The sequence below is a fragment of the Vicia villosa genome, unplaced genomic scaffold, assembly GCF_029867415.1.
Source record: "Vicia villosa cultivar HV-30 ecotype Madison, WI unplaced genomic scaffold, Vvil1.0 ctg.000058F_1_1, whole genome shotgun sequence".
In the NCBI taxonomy this organism is placed as follows: Eukaryota; Viridiplantae; Streptophyta; class Magnoliopsida; order Fabales; family Fabaceae; genus Vicia; species Vicia villosa.
The window spans coordinates 570,708-594,340 of record NW_026704987.1 but is presented as its reverse complement, the minus strand read 5'-3'; the positions used below and the strand labels follow the sequence as shown (position 1 = coordinate 594,340).

Here is a 23,633-nt window from a genome sequence, read left to right as displayed (position 1 = left end):
TAGCATGTGTCCTTTGTGTCGTAGACATGTACGGTGAAGTTTTTGTTTATTTGTCAATTTCTTTTTCATAATACTATAGATTAAAATTGATCTATGAGTTCAAATTATTCTTATTGATATGATTGAGTTCTTTATTCATGTAATTTATTTTTAAAAATCCTTTTCTTAAATTCAGACAATTTTATTACATCTGGACTTTTATTTGTATCTTTTCTTTTTCTATTTTTTTCCATTAATATAAATATGATGTATTACATTTAAAACACCACTTAATCTTATCCTTAAAATTTTTTTTACGATTATTACAATTCAATGATAAATTATCATTAAATATCATATATTTAAACTAATAAAATCACTTTATATTATTAATTAATTAACTTGGAAAACTTTAATGTAAATAATGGATAAAACATCAATAACCTTTTGTCGAAAGTTAAGCTTAAATTAGATGTCAAAATAAATAAATAATAATAATAATAATAATAATAATAATAATAATAATAATAATAATAATAATAATAACAAATGGCGAAGAGGGGACGCGGGCGTCCGAAAACTGCGGTGCCTCCATCACCTCCAAACCTTGCTTCGCTGGTGAGCATCCCGGTGAATACCACTCAGAAAGATGAAAGTAAGAAAACGGAACTTGTGAAGACTCCAACGGTTGTGAAGAAGGATTCTGTAGATGTCTCAACTGATTCACGCAACCTTTGGGTTGATGTGCTCAATGAGAATCGTAACCCTAATAAGGGTTTGGCGATGGCATATGTAGCACCGGCAAGGGTTGAAGGCGACTATGACATTGAAATTGAGGAAGAGGACGTGACAACTGAGCTTCGATTATGGGAAAATACCCTAGTCCTGTATGGACTGGGGGAAGATCTTAGCATGAACATGGTGAAGAACTTCATGACGAAAACCTGGAACTTCGTGACGCTCCCTGATATGTACTACCACGAAGAGGGATATTTTCTTCTTCGATTCAAGACTCATGATGACATGGAAAATATTCTGATGAAGGGCCCTTATACTCTCCAAAATATCCCTATCGTTGTGAAGGAATGGCGGCCTGATTATAATGTTAAGGAGGATCTCCTGCGTACACTCCCTATTTGGGTCAAACTGCCGAAGCTCCCTCTTCATCTTTGGGGTGCGCGTAGTTTGAACAATATTGGTAGCGCGATTGGAGTCCCCCTGGTCACTGACAAGTGCACTGCACATAAGCTGCGTGTGTCCTATGCCAGGATATTGGTTGAAGTTGATATCACACGGCAGCTACTTGACGAAATCATCATAAAGGATCCTGAAGGAAGGAAATTGAAACAAGCCATTGAGTATGAATGGCATCCAAAATTTTGTGAGAAATGTCAGAAGGTGGGGCATCAATGTGGAGTAGAACCAAAGAGGAGAGTCTGGAAACCAAAGCCACCTAGAGTTGAACCAATCCCTGATGCAAATGACACTCCAAAGGATGAGAGGATTCCTGAAGTGGAAGAGGAGCAGAACTGGACTCGTGTGAATAAAGCAATTGGAGATCGAGGTAAGAAGATAATAACTTATGTTGAATCTTCTAAATCTAATGATATACCTTGTGTCAATGTTTTTGAGGTCCTGGAGGTTTTGAATGGTCAACCAGTTGCCACAGAAACTCCCCCATGTTAGTCTCCTGGAATGTTAGGGTGCTTAATAAGATAGGTAAGCTCCCGTCTCCTTGAGCTTAAACCTGATATTTGCATCCTAATTGAGACTCGAGTAAAGTGTAATAAGGCTATAAATGTCAGGAATAAACTTCAGTTACCCGGCAAGGTTGTAGACAATTACACTAGTCATAATAATGGTAGGCTTTGGGTGTTCTGGAATGATGAGGTGATTGATCTCAAGGTGATAAATAGTAGTAGCCAGTTCATCCATTGTGGCATATATGACATCAATGACAACTTTAAATATTGAATGACTGCCCTGTATGCTCTTAATCAACTTGAGGCTCGTAGGAGATTGTGTAAGAACCTTGATACCATCCATAGAACCCAACAGGGGCCTTGGCGTGTGATTAGGGATTATAATAATGTGCTCACTGCTCAAGATCGTATAGGGGGAAATATGGTTGCTGAATCTGAGTATGAGGACCTCTTGAATATGATGAGTACCATTGGGCTGGGAGAAATGGATAGTAGTGGGGATTACTTCACTTGGTTTAACAACCAAAGTAGAAATCCTATCTACTCTAGAATAGACAGGGTCCTTGCAAATGTTGATTGGTTTCAAGGTAATAGTGAGGCTATGCTGCACATTCTTCCTCCTAGCATATCTGACCATGCATTACTCCATATTTCTATCCCTAAAGCTAAGCCCCAAAAGCACTTATTTCGTTTTAGCAATCATTTAGTTGATTTGGAGGGCTATGAGGCAACTGTGAGAGAGAGCTGGAATAAACCTGCCAGAGGAAAACCTATGACTGTTCTTTGGTACAAACTTCAGAGGCTCAAACATGCCCTCAGGTCTCTGCAGAAGCCGACCAATGATATTAATCTTAACTTGACTAAGAGAAGAGCTGAACTTCAAGAGGCCCAAACCACCCTTAAGCACGATAGACTGAATTGTCAGCATATTGAAAGGGTGAAAAGACTCACTGAGGAAGTTATTAAATGGAATCATATGGAGGAACATGTGTTGCTTCAGAGATCTAAAATTTACTGGCTGAGGATGGGTGATGAGAACAATTCCTTTTTCTATGCTTACCTCAAAGCCAAACATAAGTCCAAGAGTATCACTATGCTTAGGAAGTCTGATGGAACTACCTTAACCAAGCAAGATGACATTGAGAAGGAAGTTGTGGACTTCTATGGCAAACTCATGGGAGCAGATAGTCCTACTCTTGCCAAGATAGACATTGAGGCAATGAGAAAGGGCACACAATTGACATGGGACCAGAGGGAGTTCCTCCAAAGACAAGTCACAATTCAGGAAATTGAAAAAACCTTAAAAGGGATTGGTGATCAGAAAAGCCCAGGTATAGATGGTTTTGGGGCTAGATTTTACAAATCTAGTTGGCATATCATTAAGGTTGATGTAGTGGCTGCCATTCAAGAGTTCTTTGATCAGGGTATTATGCATAAACATTTCAATAAAACCTTGGTAACTTTGATCCCTAAGAGCATTACTGCTAGTTGTATCAAAGACTACAGGCCAATTGCTGGTTGCACCATATTTTACAAAATTATCTCAAGAATTCTCACTGCTAGATTGGGCCAGGTTATGAAGAGTGTTATCAACAAGTGCCAAGCTGCCTTTGTTCCTGGACAGCATATTCACAATCATATACTGTTGGCATATGAACTTATTAAGGGCTATGGTAGGAAGCATGGGACACCAAGGTGCATGATGCAATTGGATCTCCAAAAAGCTTATGACATAGTGAACTGGAAAGCCTTAGAAAATATTATGTTTGAAATGGGTATACCTGGTACTTTCATCTCTTGGATTATGGCCACTATGACATCTATGTCATGTGTTTTTAATGTGAATGGAGTGCTGACTCAGCCTGCAGAGGCATAAGGCAAGGGGATCCTATCTCCCCCTTGCTCTTTGTGATAGATATGGAGTACCTCAATAGGCTGACTATGAAAATGCAATTAGATAAGAACTTTAATTTCCATGCCAAATGTGAGAAGGTTGGCCTGACCAATCTTATTTTTGCTGATGATATACTCTTGTTCTGTAGGGGAGATTCTAATTTTGTGGCCATGCTATTTGCTACTGTTACTGCTTTTTCTTTGTCTACAGGTCTCACCATGAATCCCCAAAAATGTAAGATGTTCTGTGGAGGAGCGGATGCTGTTTCTAAAGAGGCTATCAAGAGGATCACTGGTTTTGAAGAGGGTGAATTACCAGTCAAATACCTTGGTGTGCCCTTAACTAGTAAGAGGTTAAGTATCAACCATTATCTTCCTCTTATAGATAAAATTGTTGCTAGAGTTAGACATTGGACCTCCAAGTTATTAAGCTATGCAGGTAGAGTGCAACTTATTCAAAGTATCTCCTTTGCCATTACTCACTATTGGTTGCAATGCTTCCCTTTACCAAAGTTTGTTCTAGCCAAGACAGACTCCATCTGTAGAACTTTCTTATGGACTGGAAAGAGTGACAAGAGCAGGAAAAGCCCTATAGCATGGCATATAGTTTGCAGACCTAGATGTAATGGTGGGCTCAATATCATTAATCTATCTATTTGGAACCAGGTGACAATGCTAAAATGCCTTTGGAATATATACAGAAAAGCTGACAACTTGTGGGTTATGTGGACTCATACCTATTATCTGAAGGGAACTTGTGTCATGGAGATTGAACATGGGACCTCTTGGTCTTGGATCTTCCAGGCAGTTATGTTGCAGAGGGGACATATTGGTAGGATTCAGACTCTTTGGAATAAGATGCTAACCATGCAGACTTTTAATATGAAATAGGTTTATGATGCTTTGATTGATGATACTCCAAAGGTTTCATGGAGATTTCTGTTGCAGTGCAATTCAGCTAGACCTCGGGCTTTGTTTACCACATGGATGCTATGCCATGGAAGACTCCCAACCAAAGATAGGCTTATCAAATTTGGATTTATTCAAGACTCTGTGTGCAGCTTATGTAATTCTGCCCCTGAAACCAGTGCCAATCTGTTCTTTCAATGCAGGACTGTTAAAGATATATGGCAAGCCATTCTTGAGTGGATTGAGATCAAGCATACTCCCCAGGACTGGTCTATGGAGCTACAGTGGATCCTCAACACTATCAGAAAGAAGGGATGGAAAGCTAAACTTCTTAAACTAGCTTTCTCTGAAGCAATTTATGGCCTATGGCAGCTTAGGAATGCTGTTGTTTTTGACACACCATAGAAAGAATACTGTCAGCTTAATTGTTGATAACATCACCTACAGGGGGTGGAAGGATAATTACATTAGGGATCACATAGTTAGGTTTATGATGTAGGCCTTTATGTTCCCTTGTTTTCTTTTTTGTCCTCTTTGATCTGTTGGATCCTTTAGGATGACATTGTACTTCATTGGTTTTTTGAATTAATATATATTCATTTTAGTTCAAAAAAAAATAAAAATAATAATAATATAATAATACTAAATTATAATCTTACAACTTCTCCTATCAATTTTTACGGTCAAAATTTTATAATAATAATAATAATACTAAATTATAATCCTACAACTTCTCCTATCAATTTTTCCCGCCAAAATTTTATCATTTACTAAATTATATTATATTAAATTATAATCCTACAATTTCTCCCATCAATTATTCCCGGCAAAATTTTATTAATATTAATAATTAATAAATGATTTTATAATTTCTTTTTAGCCAATAAAACCCATCAAATTTTATTAATATTAATTACTAATAATTGATAAACATCCATAACCCCACTAACTCCCATTACCTAAGAAAAACTCTTATTTCTTCATAGCCTCATTAATAATAAATAATAATATTAACTCCACTATTAATTAATTTAATATTATTCATTCCACTAAATCATAATGAATTAATTAAATTGAAAAATGCTCTAATTCAACTAAATCAATTCAATTAGATACATTGCATCAAAATGTATAGCCCTCAGTTTTTCGTGGCCAACGTTAGGGGTGGGAATAGATCAGGCTGGCCTACAGGGGCCTATAGCCTAGTCTACTTAAGGCCAGGCTAGGCTAGGCGTATTTGATAAAAAGCTAGGCTTGGGCTTTTTTAAAAGTCTATTTAATAAAATAGACCAAACATAGGCTATTAGAAAAGTCTATAAAGCCTCGTAGGCCGGCCTATATTTTCATATATAATAAATTAGACTAAATAGATTGGTCTATATATGCATATATATTAGAAAAAAATGTTAAATAGGTCGGTCTAAATGTTCATATATATAAGACCTATAAGTCTTCTTAAGTTATATGAATTAATTGAAAACATTAATAAGAAAGAGATTTTTAAATAAACTTTCAGGCCAGGCCAGACTTTTAAAAAGGCTAGACTAGGCTGAAAAAACGAGCCTATGGTAGGCCATAGGTCAGACTCAGGCCTTGTAAGTTTATCGTATGCCAGACCCAGGCCTTATAAAACCTAGCCTAGCCTATTCTCACCGCTAGCCAACGTTTTGATAACATATTGCAAATGCAGACATATTATGTCCCAAATATCAACTTTCAATACATGTTTATCAGTTTATGTATTATAGTAAGAATGATGATTCACTAACAAATTCTATAAAAAAAACTTCTTTTACAAATTCAATAAAAATAAATCTAAAAATGACATTGAAATTATTTGATTAAATAATTTTGAGCATGAAGACGACAACTATTATATTACTTCCACCGTTCTTTTTAAGTGTCGTTTTAGAAGAAATTTTACAACTATTATATTACTTCCTCCGTTTCTTTTTAAGTGTCGTTTTAGAAAAAAAATTTTCTATTTAAGTGTCGTTTTTATAGTTTAATGTTATAATTTGTCAATTATACCTTTACTTTCTCAACAAAATAACATTAGCTTAAATGCATTTTTGGTCCCTGTAAGTTAGTGAGTTTTAAATTTTTGTGCCTGTAAATTTTTTTGTCTTTGCATTTTGCTTGCAATTTAGTCTCTAAAGTCAAAATTCGCAGGAAAATCAAAAGGTTTCCTGCGGATTTTGCTGACGTACGCGAAAGTGAAATATAGAGACTCAGACTGAAAAAAAACTTACTGAGACAAAAACCAAAAACTCGCTAATTTACATGGACCAAAGTTGTATTTAAGCCAAAAACACTTTTAATAATTTACAATTGAAATAAAAACTAACTTCAAATGTTAAGAGTAGAACCAAATGACGCAAAAGAAAGTTATTACAAGTGATGGGAGATGAAATCATAAATTATTGACAATATTATAGTCTGGTTTCAAGATTTATTAATATTTATAAGATTTAATAGAAAATGTTAATTAAAATATCTTGAAAATGAACATTGGACGGAATATGCTGCATTCAAAGCTATTGTTTTGAGAATATTTTAAAATTTGATGATCCCTAATGATTAATTAACCTTATAATAGGTTGAGAGGAAATGTCTGTGATGGACTTACCCATCTCATTGTTTGAACCAACTCTCGCATCCAACGATACGTATGAGCAGGCCCGACCCTCTCCGGGTGCAGGTAATGCTAAAGCACTAGGCCTCACAATCTTAGGGGCCCCAAATTTTATTATTATTATTGAATATAAAAAAAGGATGAAACATTAAACCCTCTGTTATACCCCAAAATTTGCCCGCATCTTTTTTCAAAGAGAAGGCAACAGACTTCTGTCTAAAAATTAGGAGTTTTATATAATCTTGGATTTTGTTTCATAAATATCCTAATTTTATGAATACTCAGTAGTTTTTAGAATATTTTAGACGGTATTATGGTTCGCTGTTGAATTTATTCTTACACAAACGCCAAGTACTGTTTATCACTTCACACACGCTGTTTATTTGAGATTTATTTGCAAATAAATAGTAGTGACGCAATTGGTACAGAATTAAATTTTGCAGGCGCAGAGTCCGGGGATTCAGACTGTACTGGTAACAATTAAATTATTATTGGTTTTGTTTCCCACTAATTTTTGTACTATATTATTGTTTTCAAATCTCTTCCTTTCTTTTCAAATCTCTTCCTTTCTTTTCAAATCTCTTTCTTTCAAATCAAATCCTAACTTTATTCCATACATCTTTCTTTTCAAACCCTACCATACACTTTCTTTCAAAACCTACTACCATTCAAACTTTCCTTTTTTGTACGGTATCACTTCATTCCCCAACGTCTCCATCCTTCTTTTCTCTCTATAAATAACCCTCATTTTTCCATAAAATCTCACATCAAATTTCACTCATTCCCCAAATTTCTATCATACTATCTCATAATTATTTCCTCTTCTTCCCCGGCAAAAAATGGCAAAGTGGGTGGATACGTTTTTTCTTATGGTCATCACTGTTTTTACGGTGATCATGTCCTTTTTCTGTTTGCATAGTCCTGAAAAATGCGGACCTGGGATGCTTGCACTCCCGTACATCTATATATTGTTGTTTATAGCATGGGTTTTTAATCGTCATATTTAAAGTTTGTCGTATCTTTCGCTTTCAAATAATGTACCGTTCATTATATTTGTCGTACTGTTCGTTACATTTTTTTTGTAATATTTGTACTGTCAGTATTAAATATTATACTATCTGTTATACCGTCGTTTAATTATCGAGATAATATTATGTGTGTTTATTGCTAGTTAAATATTTATTTCTGTGCATTAAATCCTTTTCAATTTTATTATCGGTGATTTCGTTCGCGTACGGTATATTTTAATTATTTATTATGTTTGTGTTTTTCTAACAAATCATGTAAATTATTTTTCACCATTAACCACACAAAAACAAAAGGAAAAATTAACTTCAACTGTTAAGTTTTCCCTTTAACTGCTATGTTAATACCCGAACAGCCAGTTAACAGTCAAAACCGATGACAGCACGATTCTCCGTGTTTTGAATCATCATTCAAATCAATCTTTCACATTTCAAAGTTCCAAGGTTTTTGTTCTAGAAGTCTTCTGATAATCACAAGATCAGCAAAGACTCAACACTGCAAAAAAATCAGGTACGCTTAACTGTCTCCTACACAAACAGTCCCTAACTAGGGTTTTTGTTTTTTTTCAGGAGAACAAGTTTTTTGAGACCTCAAATGGATTTCATGGATCTCCATATGTCTCAAAGTACCATCAGACAAATTTTCAAACTTCAATTCGCTCAAACGCACAGTCAGCAGCTCAAACAATCAACAGACGACCGTTTGACCGAAAAGTCAACAGACAGTTAAAAAATGCAATTATTTGTCAACATCCATATTTTTTCAAAAGATTCATCATTTGATCAATGGTTGATCATAATTCATCAAGAAAAGTTCAGAAATCGACAAAACTCCAAGTTTCAAAATTAGGGTTTTCTCCTAAAAAGTCAACTGAACTTTGACCGGCCATAACTCTCTCCTCATTCATCCAAAAAATTCCAACCAAAGCTCATTTTGAAGGAAATTCAATTATATTTCAAATAGAATTGGTCTCATGATCATTGAGTTTACCATTTGGAAAATATGAGCCAAGACATTACAGGTCATTTTCAAAGTCAACAAAAAGTGGTTTTTTGTCAAAGCCCATAACATCGAGATAACTTCTCCAAATGCAAAAAAGCTTCCAAAGTAGCTTGTAGAGGACATCTTGAGGTTTCTAAAAAGTACAAGAACTCCTTCATATGATCAAAATTGAGGGAGATATGCCTTGTTGAAGTTGGCTATTTTTTGGAAAAATGCATGAAACCAACATTGATCAAATTTGTTTTTTTTTTCAAAAGAGGCCAAGTTTTCATGATCCAAACATGTTTCTAATGATGTTAAAGGCCTCCCACGACCAACATTAGGCCCATGACATTTTTGTTTCTTTTTTAATTTAATTTTATTACATTTAAAGTTAAATTAAAAAAGAAATGGTTCGAGACAATTATCCAAAGCTTTTGTCCTTAGCTTAAGTCACCAAGTTAGCTTAACTTCTGCAGCATAGAGGCACAGAGGACCTATGGCAAGAGGGGTGAAGAAAATTAAAGCCATGGCCAAGAAATTCAAAGCTTTTATATTAAAAAATTCAAAAGTTCAAAGACAATCAATGCTTGTTAGCTTAAGATTGCAGCACCTCTATTGCCTATAAAATGCTTAGAACACTTCAGCAACAAGAGGGGGACACGAATTCTGAATCAATAGCATGCTTGTATCACACTTGTATCAACTTGAAATTTTCAAAGAAAGCTAAATTTCGAATTCTGAGTTTAAGCTAATTTCAATCCAAACTAAGCACTCAAACACGACCCTTAAGCATCACTGAACCTATACAAATCAATTTCAAGCCTTGAATGAAACTCACTGAATCAAGCACTATAGCTCACGGTTCGCTCAAATATGAACCAACACGAATTTGATTATTCATGCATATTCAATAAGATGTAATCCCATATTTGTGTTTAGTTTGGTGCTCTGATCGTTTCTGGAGCTTTAATTGAGTTTTAATTGTTGTTTGTAGCATATACCATTTTAGGGTTCTTAAGCTAAAATTTGGGATCCTTTGATTTAGGCAAAATTAGAAGAAACCAGTGGCATATTTGAACTCAGGGGACGATTTTAAGCTTAACCATGGTCTCCTAAATAATTTATATTGCTTGTATGAAATTTTGACATGTGCAGGTCTTGTAGCTACGGACGAAAACCGTCACTAAAAGCTTTACCTACAGTTGCAGAGCCTATAGCAACGGAGAGAGGAAGAAGATGAAGGCGTGGCAAGCTCTGGTTGGCCAGAACGCGCGCGCCAGTCTTTTTTTAAATTATTGGTTCCCATGTGCGCTTTCCATCATCTTTCCATGCACCCTAACATTTGAGCCACATGATCAACCTGATTGCACATCAAACGCACCAAAACACGCATCCATACCATAGACCCTCTAATCAACCACAAAGGATCACAGTTTTGATTTATTTTTCTATTTCATTTAATTTTCTTTGAAAAATTATTTAAAAATATTTTTAAAAATCAGAAAAATATGCAAAAAATATTTTTAGGGTATTAAAATATTGTATTAATTTTTGACACAAAATATTTTATTTTTATTAATAATTAAAATATTTTGTTTAATTAATCAATATATATTCATATATTTCCATTTCAATAATTTTTAACTTATAAAAAAAATCAGAAAAAAATATTTTCTTTTTATTAAATTAGGTTTATATATTATAAACTAATTTTGTACATATTTAGAATATTTTTCTCTTTAAGTTTAATTTATGTGTATAATTATTTGTATAATTATATGTTAATTAGCTTAATAATCTCCAAAACAACTTCAAAAATCACAAAAAAAATTAATTTTACTTTTAAAATTAATTAACAAGCAATTTGGACATATTTTAGACTTAATTTTTTAGGTTTAAACTTTATTTCTAATTTTTGATCTTTTAATTAAATTAATTATGCCTTAATCTTAATTAAAATCAACCATCCAAAAATCCAAAAATATTTTCCCTTTATCTTATTTCAATTTAAATTCATAGATAAGTGTATAGGTTGTCAAATTCATGTAAATAGCGTTGTTTACATTTCTCGCACAATCGATGTAATAACGTAGATTTACTTTCCGCATTTTACATTCCCGCACTTTAATTTCTGTACATATAAAACTGCGTGTATGTCAAGAATAAAAATTGAAGCGCTAGATCACTATTCTCATAAAAAAAAATATATTTGAAACCAAACACAATCATACTTGCACCTCTTAAGGTAATCCCTGTTACTCTTTTCAAATCAATTCTACTGTTTCAAATACAAACTCAAATTTTTGTCTATATCTGGTCAAGGAAATTTTTTAAAAGAAATGGGAAAGAACCTTATAAACTTAGGGTATACCTCCTAATTGCTTGCTCAATCAAAAACAACAAAAGCTTTTCCACACCACTGTTTTTCAAAACAAACTTTCAAAAGACTACACTTTGTATATATCCAAACAAGGATCATTACGAATTTAAAAATCGTTTTCAAACCATCAAAATATCTTTCGAAAGATAAATACTTTGTATACATCCGCACAAGGATCATTACAAAGTTAACTCTTTACAAAATATTTAAAACCACATACAAGCATTTCAAAGCAAGACAAACAATTCAAACAAGTGAGCTAAGCAATTAAGAGCCCATGGATAACCATGGATACAAAGGGTGCTAACACCTTCCCTTTGTATAACCTACCCCCGAATCCAAAATCTCTTTAAGGTCTTTTTCTGTTTCTTTTATAAACCTTTCCTTAATTGGATAAAATAAAAGTCGGTGGCGACTCTCTGATTTTCACAATTCAAAAGATAAAAGAAGAGTCAGTTCGCATCCCACAAAAAAACCGAGGATTACAGAACTGGCGAATCTGCTGGGGATTTCAAAAACAAAATGTTTTCAAAAAGGGGTTACCTTAGAGATTAGATCACTTCGATGTTTTCAATTTCTTGTCTTGTTTGCTCTATTTTTCAAAGGTTTGTTTGGGAATTGAATTTACTTGTGTGAAAGATTCTAGCCCGAATCTCGAGATACCTTAAGTATGTGACAATAGACCAAGGAAACTGTACGGCATGTACCGATATGGTTGATCTGGTAGTCACCGTTAGTGCGACACTTTGGACTGTACTGATATCCCTTGAAAACGATCAAGGAGTATGTTAGGCTTCCGAAATGTCATCAAGCACTAATTTGCCTTAGAACCTTTAATTGAACTTGACTTGTGGCCTATTAAGTGACTGACTTTGAAATTGATCGAAGTTGGTTATCCTCGAGGAATGTTTTGATCGGCCGTCCGAGTGCCGTATTGAGATGTTGTCTCCAAGGATCATAGAACCCGAATACCATTTTAAGACAGGTTTAAACCAACTAAACTTCAGTGGGGAGGGTATCACCTATGAATCTCGTGCAAGCCTTTAAACCTAAGGCTATTGTGTGATTTGTGTGTGTTTGCCACATGTTTGACATCATGACATCATAAGCATCATAAACATATCATTTTTCACTAATCATTTCAGGGATCGAAGAGTTTACCTTTGTTCTGTTGTTGCAGGTAATGGCTCCCGTTACCAGAAATTATATTCGGATCAACATCTCAACAGTACCATCTGAACTTAAGGAATTAATATCAGAATTTCCCAAAAATGCTCAATTCACCGAAAATCATGGTCACCTACTCCATTTGGTTACCTCAAAATTTGAAGAAGACATGATACGGGTCCTGTTCCAATTCTTTGATCTCGAACATCATTGTTTTACATTTCCTGATTACCAGCTAGTACCCACCTTGGAGGAATTCTCTGAACTAATTGGGTTACCTGTTCGAGATCAATTACCTTTCACTGGTTTAGAAAAGATCCCAAAGCCTGAAATCATTGCTTCTGCCTTACATTTACGAAAGTTAGAAATCGAGTCTAATTGGGAAACAAAGAGTGGAGTCAAGGGTTTGCTTGCTAAGTTCTTAATGGGAAAGGCTCGATCACTATTAAAAGATAGGAGTTACCAAGCTTTTGAAGAAGTTGCGGCTCTTTCGATTTATGGGTTGGTTTTATTCCCTAATCCCGACCAATTCATAAGTGTGCACGCTATCAACATTTTCTTAACCCGCAATCCGGTACCTACTTTGCTGGGAGACATTCTACATTCTCTACACACTCGTACCATGAAAAAGCGAGGAACTCTTATGTGTTGTGTACCACTACTGGCTAGATGGTTTACATCACACCTTCCCCGATCAGTGTTGAGAAACGAGCAAAGGATGCAATGGTCTCGCAGGATTATGTCTTTGTCTCATTCAGATATCCGGTGGAACAACTTCTTTCAAGAAGACATCACTCTCATTGACCATTGTGGGGAGTACCCTAATGTGCCACTCCTTGGCATTAGGGGAGGCATCACCTACAATCCCTCTTTAGCTTTGCGCCAATTTGGATATGCACGAAGAAATGGTCCTCACGACATGATCATCCACGGCATTGTGTTCGACTACGAAGATGATTCCCAAAGGTATCGACGAAGGTTTATACATGCTTGGGGAAGTGTCTACAAAGTAGAAAGCAAGACTTTAGGACAATGGAATTCTATTCCCATGGAGCCTTACCTCAAATGGGTGCGTGCTCGTGCTCAGAAGTTCATCATGCCATATCCCGCTATCCTACCTGTGACCATTGAGCCAGAAGTCGAAGGGGAGGAATCTCGAGTTATTCTACATCCGGACATGCCAACTGACCTGGAAGAACTGCAGAAATCTTGGGTTCAACTAAAAGAGGAAAGGGACACCTTCAAAGCACACTGTCAAGACTATGAGAGAAAAGTGTTGGAGCTCACCAGACAACTCCATGAAGAACAGAAGATCAATACATTCCTGGGTGTAAAGAGAAAGCGTCCATGGGAAGCTTAAAGAATCTTTTATTTTCTTTTATTTTGCTTTATCTTGTAAGCCCGAAAGAGGCAAAGAAGGAAAAAAAAAGAAGAAAAAAAAAAGAGAAAAGAAAAAAGAAATAAAATGTTTGACTAATAAATGTTTGTTTCTCTTTTGTTTAAACAAATCTAAATTCTAAGATCCTTGAAAACATTGCATATGCATCTCATTCATAAACATTGCATAACAGGTTCACATGACAGGTTTCTCATCTTCTCGCTGTTTATTTCAGTTAGAAGGGATGGATTCCGAAACAAGCATCAAGAATCTCGAAGCACAGAACGCCCAAGTTCAGATAGCAATTCTGGAGCTAGCAAAGGGGCAACAGGAACTGAAAGCCCTGATGATCAAGAAGAAGAAGAAGCCCAAGGGATCTGCAGGTTTGAGCCACCTTGTGAGAAAAGTCAAAATCCCAGCTAGGAGGCCCAAAAATGCGCCAATCCCTGAAGAAGTCGGTGAAGGTGATCAAGAAGACAATCACAGCAACCAGGATTCTGCCAAACTCTCTCTCTCTCCTGACGAAGAAGATTATCACTCCAAAGACGAACAGGGTGATAGCAAATACCAGCAGTTGGAAGAACGCATGAAAGCTATGGAGATACAGAAAATACCTGGTTTAGACTTCAACGATCTTGAACTTGTCTCAGATATTGTTATCCCTCCAAAGTTCAAAGTTCCTGTCTTTGCGAAGTATGATGGAGTCTCTTGCCCAAAGCTGCATCTAAGGTCCTATGTGAGAAAGATACTACCTCATACGGTAGATAACAAATTATGGATTCATTTCTTCCAAGAAAGTCTGTCGGGTACACAACTCGAGTGGTACTACCAACTGGAAAGTGCAAAAGTTCACACCTGGGAAGATCTGGCTGCTGCTTTCTACAAATAGTATCAATACAATGCTGACCTTGCACCAACCCGTACTTAACTACGGGGCATGACCATGGCACCAAAAGAAAGTTTCAAAGAATATGCACAAAAGTGGAGAGATCTAGCTGGAAGGATTCAACCTCCCTTATCTGATCGCGAGCTGGTCGACATGTTCGTGGGCACTTTAATTGGCGCTTTTTACAGTCCTTTGCTGGGAAGCTCATCGTCAGGTTTCACTGACCTGATATTAACTGGAGAGCGTGTCAAAAGCGGCATTCAAAGTGGAAAAATTCAAGTAGGCTCCTCCTCTGGTACTACAAAGAGGCCCATCAGTGGGAGAAATGAAGTCAATACAGTGCACAGTCAGAAAGGTCGCAAAAGTGAGCATCACCAATCTGTAGGGGTTGTTCTGATCTCTGCATCTGCACCTCAAAAAGATCAACTGCCGAAGTATACGCGTCGACCTGACGCACCGAGAAGGAACTTCACCAAAATCAATATGCCAATCTCTCAAGCATTGCAGCACTTGTTAAAGGCAAATCTGATTACACTAAAAGACCCTCCGAAGAATGTCAACACTTCCTCTCCTAGTTATCGCCCCGACGCAACATGTGCAAACCATTCCAATTGTCCAGGACATGAAGCAGATCACTGTTGGGCTTTGAAAAACAAAATCCAAGACATGATAGATGCTGGGGAAATTGAATTTGATCCTCCAGAGACTCCAAATGTCATCACTGCGCCTATGCCAAAACACGACAAGACCGTTAATGCTATCATAGACACTGTTTATATCTATGATGTGAGAGAACTGTCAACTCCGCTCCATGAAATCAAAAGAAAGCTAATACAAGCTGGTTTATTCCCAGGTTGTGACCCTGATTGCTTTTATTGTGCACACCTACCCAATGGTTGTGAAAATCTGAAAAGAGGAATTCAAAAGTGGATGGATCGTCGTATCATTATGTTTGAGAAGCTCCCTTCTATAGACAATTTGTGCGAAGGCTTTTCAAATGGGATGAAGATAGAGGACGTCTCAGTGGTTTCTAACATACCATTGAAAATCCCTACCAAGGCTCCCTTTAAGATTTCTGCTGCACCCAGAGTAGCATCTGTAATCATCACCAATCCGGCTCCATTTCCATATTCCTCAGACAAAGCTGTCCCGTGGAATTATGGCGCTAATGTTTATGTCCATGGAGTTAAACAAGAGGAGGCCGTAAATCAAGCTGTTGATAATATTGTGGGGACTAGTAAGATTACAAGAAGTGGAAGGATCTTTTCACCAGAATTTTCTCCAAATGTTACTACTACTCCAGTCCAGGTCCCAGTTCCTAATCAAGATGTCAATGCTCGAGGCAAGGAGCCATTAATTGAACCAGCTCAAGTACCTGTTGAAGTCACTATTGAAGATCCATCGAGGCAAGAAATGGAGGAAATACTGAAAATCATCTGCAAAAGTGATTACAATATTGTTGAACAACTGGGGCACACCGCTTCAAAGATTTCAATGTTATCTCTGTTAAAGTATTCAGAAGCTCATGCTAAAGCTTTGATGAAATTCTTGAAAGCTGCCCATGTACCACAGGAGATTTCAGTCGACCAATTTGAAAATTGTGTTGCCAGTCTAACAGTGGATAATGGTCTCGGTTTCTCTGATGCTGATTTAACCCCTGCTGGGAAAAATCACAATAAAGCCCTGCACATCTCTATTGAATGTAACGGCACCACTTTGTTTCATGTGTTGGTAGACAATGGATCCTCGTTGAATGTGTTACCAAAAGTAGTACTAGAAAAACTTGACTTCGAAGGAGTTGTGTTACAACCAAGCGATGTTGTGGTAAGAGCCTTCGACGGGTCAACAAGAACAGTATACGGGGAGGTTAAGCTCCCAATCAGAGTGGGCTCTCAGATCTTTGATTCTACCTTTTATGTGATGGAAATTCATCCAGCGTACTCCTGTTTACTAGGACTCCCTTGGATACATGGGGCAAGCGTTGTAACTTCTACCCTGCATCAGAAGTTAAAATATCTGGTAAAAGGCAAGGTCGTCACAGTTTATGGCAAAGAAGAATATATGGTTAGCCACCTGAGTAACTCCAAGTATGTTGAGATGGATGGTGAATTCATCGAAACCCCCTGCCAATCTTTTGAGGTGGTCCCTCCAGATGTCTCTACTGCCAAACATATTTCTGCTACTCCTGCTACAAGAATAACTCCAACTATGGCTTCTCTTAAAGATGCTAAAGCTGTGATCGAAGAGGGTGGTTGCACAGTATGGGGACAACTCCTTGACGTGCCTTACAAGTTCGATAAGCTAGGTCTGGGCTATGCTAATGGAACTCAGAAGAATAATCAAAGTCCTCATTCTGGAGGATTAATGTCACATTTCATCAGCCAAGGAGTGAATGCTATTGAAGACGACAAAGTTCCATCCGTTTCCAAGGAGGTTTGGGATACTTTGGGAGAACCAAGCGGCAAGTACGACTTTCTAGTGAAGTACACTGCTCCTCAGAGTTCTTTGATTGCCATTGAAGACATTGTCCCAACCGGATGGGATGATCAATTCGAAAATTACAAAAGTCTCACAAGTTCCATTACTGAGCAATACCAAAGTCCACCTAAAGAAGTCTGGGATACACTAGGAGAACCAAGTGGCAAGTGTGACTTTATGGTGAAGTATTCCGCTCCTTTGAGTTCACAAGTCGCCATCGAAGACATTATCCCAACTGGATGGGATGAACATTTTGAAAGCAATATGACAATCACAAGCCCTGTCACTCCTGAAGAAGTCTGGGAAACGCTAAATGGCGAGAATGATTTTCTGTTGGAGTACACTGCTCATCAGAATGCACAAATCTCTATCAAGGACATCATCCCAACTGGATGGGACGATCTTATCGGGTATCTCTCTCAGCCAACAGAGGTGCCTCAGCTTGGGTTCTCATATCCAACAGAGCATCTTACTCTTCCTGAAGGATCAACAGCTCATCTCGTCACCAAAGAAGTCAATGATGTGGAAAACGAAGAAGACAATTGCAACTGGGGAAACTGGATATTCCCCACTCACAACAATGGATTGAACAACTGGGAAGCTGAAGATATCATCTCCTTTGATAAGGAGTAAATGCAATTTCCTGTTTTCGTTGTTTATATGTTCAAAAAATAAAAATGGTTCCTGTACTATCGAACCATGAACTTAAAAGCCAGGTGCCTTGACCGAAGCACACTGGTCCTTTTTATAAGGGTTTGTCATATCCTGATCATATGTTCATTCAATAAAATCATGAGACATTTGCATGTTCGAATTTTGCGATCCTTTTTATTTATTTCTTTACTTTGTTCCTTTTCAAATAGCTATGTGTTCTTACACACACCCACATAATAAATGCAAATTCACATTCACTCTGGATCCTGTTGATAACAATTCTCCTATTGCCAGTCATGACTTTGAAAATCCGATCTACCAAACTGAGGACGAAAGTGAGGAAGATTGTGAAGTACCTATGGAACTTGCAAGGCTATTAGAACAAGAAGAAAAGACTATACAACCGCATGAAGAGCCAATTGAGGTTATCAACCTGGGCAGTGACGAAGAAAAGAAAGAAGTCAGGATAGGGGCTGATTTAGAAGACAGTGTCAAGCAAAGACTGATTCAAATGTTACAAGACTACGTCGAGATATTCGCTTGGTCCTATGAAGATATGCCTGGCCTCGACACGGATATTGTGGTCCATCGCCTGCCAATCAAAGAAGGTAGCACTCCAGTTAAGCAGAAGCTGCGAAGAAGTAGGCCCGACATGTCCAAGAAGATTAAAGACGAGGTTGAAAAGCAATTCAACGATGGTTTTCTAAAAGTTGTGAGTTATCCTCCATGGATAGCTAACATTGTGCCTGTGCCTAAAAAAGACGGGAAAGTCAGAATGTGTGTAGACTACAGAGATCTGAATCGGGCAAGCCCCAAAGATGATTTCCCTTTACCTCACATCGATGTATTGGTTGACAATACTGCACAATGCAAGGTATTTTCCTTTATGGACGGATTCTCCGGTTACAATCAAATCAAGATGGCGCCCGAAGACATGGAAAAAACAACCTTCACAACACCCTGGGGAACCTTTTGTTACAAAGTAATGCCCTTTGGTTTAAAGAATGCAGGAGCAACGTATCAGCGTGCAATGGTAGCTCTGTTCCATGATATGATTCATCAAGAAATAGAGGTTTATGTGGATGATATGATTGCAAAGTCCAACACCGAAGAAGAACATATGGGTCATCTGCACAAGCTGTTTGACAGACTCAAGAAGTACAGGTTGCGACTGAATCCGAACAAGTGTACCTTTGGAGTAAGATCCGGCAAACTCTTAGGTTTCATTGTCAGCATCAAGGGTATTGAAGTTGATCCTGCCAAGGTCAAAGCCATTCAAGAAATGCCCATACCCCGTACCGAGAAACAAGTCAGAGTATTCTTGGGACGTTCTGAACTACATCGCCAGATTTATTGCCCATATGACTACTACTTGTGTGCCAATCTTCAAATTTTTGAAGAAAGATCAAGTAGAAAGATGGAACAACAAATGCCAATTAGCCTTTGATAAGATCAAAGAATATCTTCAAAAACCACCAATATTGTTACCACCAGTGGAAGGAAGACCTCTGATAATGTACCTAACAGTATTAGAAGATTCAATGGGGTATGTATTGGGGCAACATGACGAGTCTGGCCGAAAAGAGCATGCAATCTACTATCTTAGCAAAAAGTTTACCGATTGTGAAACAAGATACTCACTGCTCGAGAAAACTTGCTGTGCCTTGGTATGGGCGGATCGCCGACTAAGACAGTATATGCTAAACCATAGCACTTTGCTGATCTCCAAAATGGATCCTATCAAATATGTGTTCGAAAAACCTGCTCTCTCTGGAAAAATAGCAAGATGGCAAATGATCTTAACAGAGTATGACATCCAGTACACTTCGCAAAAGGCAATCAAAGGAAATGTGGTAGCTGATCATCTGGCTCATCAAGCAGTGGATGATTATCAAGCGTTAAACTTTGACTTCCCAGATGAAGATATTATGCTAGTTACTGACTATGAATAACCTGGACCGGAGGAAGGACCCGAGCCAGGGTCTCGATGGACTATGGTTTTTGATGGAGCCTCTAATGCGCTTGGCAATGGCATCGGAGCTGTGATCATTTCTCCTGCAGGAGGACATACACCATTCACTGCCAGATTATGTTTCAACTGCACTAACAATATAGCCGAGTATGAAGCATGTATTCTGGGTCTCAAAGCTGCAATCGATCTGAGAATCAAGTTCCTGGAGGTCTACAGAGACTCGGCCCTTGTAATTTATCAAGTTAAAGGGGAATGGGACACGAAGCACCCGAATCTAATTCCTTACAAAGAATATGTGCTAAGTCTGATTCCTTACTTCGAAGAAATCACTTTTGAACATATCCCGCGAGAAGAAAATCAACTGGCTGATGCTCTAGCTACCATGTCATCTATGTTCAAAGTCAGGTGGGACAATGAGGCGCCAATGATCACCATTTACAGACAGGATGAACCAGCCTATTGCAATGAGATCAATACCGAAGGAGTGGAAGAAAAACCATGGTTCCATGAAGTAAAAAGATATCTCGAAGCCCAGGAGTACCCTAAAGGGGCATCCATTAATGATAGAAAGTTTCTAGGAAGATTTGCTGCCAAATTCTTTCTAAGTAATGGAATCCTGTACAAGCGCAACCATGACTCGACTTTGCTTCGTTGTGTGAACAAGAAGGAAGCGGAACAGATTATGGAAGACATACACGATGGTGCCTTTGGTACTCATTCAAGTGGACATACAATGGCTAAAAAGATTTTAAGAGCAGGTTACTACTGGTCTACCATGGAGACAGACTGCCATCATCATTCCAGAACTTGTCACAAATGCCAGATATATGCCGACAAAGTACATGTACCTCCAGTCCCATTAAACGTTCTGACAGCTCCTTGGCCTTTTGCAATGTGGGGTATTGATATGATTGGAGAGATCAAGCCTACTACTTCCAACGGGCATCGTTTCATACTGGTCGCTATTGACTACTTCACAAAATGGGTAGAAGCAGCCTCGTTTGCTTCAGTCACCAAGAATGTTGTGGCCCGATTTATCAAACAGAATCTCATTTATCGGTATGGCATCCCTGAAAGGATCATCACAGACAATGGCACAAATTTAAACAACAGGATGATTACCGAACTCTGCATGCAGTTCCAGATCAAACATCATAATTCATCCCCATATCGACCAAAGATGAATGGCGCAGTGGAAGCTGCCAACAAGAACATCAAGAAGATCATACAAAAGATGACAGTAACCTACAAAGACTGGCATGAGATGTTACCTTTTGCTCTTCATGGTTATCGCACCTCAGCACGTACCTCAACAGGGGCAACTCCATTTTCCTTAGTCTATGGTATGGAGGCAGTTCTCCCAATTGAAATTCAGATTCCTTCCCTCAGGATTATGAAAGAAGCCGATCTAGACGAAGACGATTGGATTCAGACTCGATTGGACCAGATAAACTTGATTGATGAGAAGAGGCTTGCGGCTATTTGTCATGGCCAGTTGTACCATAAACGTATGATCAAAGCCTTCAACAAGAAAGTCAAGAGTGAGGCATATCAAATCGGTGATTTGGTTGTAAAACGCATCATCTTACCCCAGGGTGACCCCAGGCGCAAGTGGACTCCCACTTATGAGGGACCGTTTGTAATCAAGAAAGTATTCTCCGGCGGAGCCATGTTGCTTACCACTATGGATGGCGAGGATTTCCCACACCCTGTAAATGCGGACATAGTCAAAAAGTACTTCGCTTAAAGAAAAGAAAAGCTCGCTAAGTTGAAAACCTGAAAGGGCGACTTAGGCAAAAATGAGCGTCTCTGTGGATTGAAAACCTGAAAGGGCGATCCAGGCAAAAATTAGAGACTAAAAAAATAATAATAATTATCCCGGTAGGCTGAAAACCTGAAAAGGCAGCCTAGGAAAAAGTTAGGGAATAAAGCGTACGACTATGTCCCGTTTGGCTACCTACTCACCTTCAAGGTTCAACACATCAAAGACACCAATTAGTCCAATCATTTTCTTCCAACAAGTAAGGGATGAGATACTCAAGGACAGATTGGCAATAGCAGAGTTGAAACTTGACTGGATTGTTTTCACATAGCTATTTCCCTTTATAAGTACTTTTCAAAGTTTATTGACAAATTCCTACTACTAGGATTTTTTGTCTCCTTGTACTAATCAGCCTATTACGGCTCTCTTTCAAATCAATACAGTTCATGCTCAAAATCAATGTTTTCACTTTTTTTGTTTTGAACACGTAAACGTCCCAATGATAATTTTGAATGAACATATGCATTTGAATATGATTGATGTTTATTAAAAAACAGGAATAGCATTCGGGTAATGTCCCAATCACCTGGACATCATCCCGAAACCAGCAACATAGGAATATCCCCCACAGGGCAATCTTCAAAGAGTATCCCCGACTGAATGCTTCATCACTGACACCGAGTACGGGCATCGGAAGAAATAGTTCCCCTACAGAGACACATTTCTCAGCATAATCCTTGATGAGATTTTCCTCTCCAACAAAATGACCCAAAAAACCTTATTACTCCTTATTCCCTAGCAGGGTTATTCAAGAACATTATCCCCAGAAGGTGTGATCCTCCACATCAAGGCTTGATCAAATAGTGCATCGGAGGATTACCCATCTCTTTTATTCCCAGTCAGGGTGCATCAAAATCAGAACCTTCAAGTTACCTTCATCCCAAAGCAGTAGTCAAAGATCCCTCAATAGAGCATCCTGGTCCGTAAGAAAGTTCCCCAGCCGAGTATACTCGAACGAGATAGCAAAGATCATCAACGGTCATAATGCCATCGTTCCCGAAAATAACAAGCATGGATTTATTTTCCTAACCAGAAGTTTGATACGCTCTAAACTGCATAAATCATGTCCATACATCATTTGCATATTCATACCTAGAATATAACGTTTCATGACAAACGCATACATAACATGCACGGTTCTCATTTAGTTTGAGAATCTCAACATATACATTACATACATCATGACATTGCATGTCACTAACTTGGTTTTTCAGGTGGACGAATATCCTCAGCAAGTTATTCTTAATCACATGCAGTATTCTCCTGGGTTTTGTCCAGACAAGTATTCCTCTCAGAACCAAAGATTCAATCTGAAGAGTTCTCTCTTTCCAAACCACTTATCAACTCTAAACAAGCAAAGCAGATACGGTCTAATGGTGACTCATTCTGACGCTTCCAGGCTATACCATAGTCGAATAAACAACTTCAAATCCTTCAGATCTAAGTCGATGCCTTGGACGGTTCCTTAATGATCTACCCTCAGATCTAAGTTGATACCTTGGACGGTTCCTTAATGATCTACCCTCAGATTTAAGTCGATACCTTGACGGTTCCTTAATGATCTACCTTCAGATCTAAGTCGATACCTCAGACGGTTCCTTAAAGCAATCAATCTTCAAGATCTAAAAGCGGACACCTCGGACGGTTCTGTAACGATCAACCTTCAAGATTTAAAGCGGAAACTTTGGACGGTTCCGTAACAATCAACATTCAAAGTCTAAAGCGGATACCTCAGATGGTTCCACAATGATCAACATCCAAAATCTA

General features: G+C 37.8%; 2 protein-coding genes across 2 annotated transcripts; both read left to right on the top strand.

The window, feature by feature from the left end:
- Positions 1–528: 528 nt before the first annotated feature.
- On the top strand, positions 529–1,665 carry LOC131623208 (uncharacterized). The gene has a single exon (XM_058894206.1). It carries the CDS (start codon positions 529–531, stop codon positions 1,663–1,665), a length of 1,137 nt encoding a protein of 378 aa, XP_058750189.1.
- A 1,934-nt stretch (positions 1,666–3,599) lies between these two features.
- Positions 3,600–4,889, top strand: LOC131623207 (uncharacterized). The gene is made up of 2 exons (XM_058894205.1): positions 3,600–4,241; positions 4,467–4,889. The coding sequence occupies exons 1-2, from the start codon at positions 3,600–3,602 to the stop codon at positions 4,887–4,889; spliced, it is 1,065 nt and encodes a 354-aa protein (XP_058750188.1).
- The last annotated feature ends 18,744 nt before the right edge of the window (positions 4,890–23,633 follow it).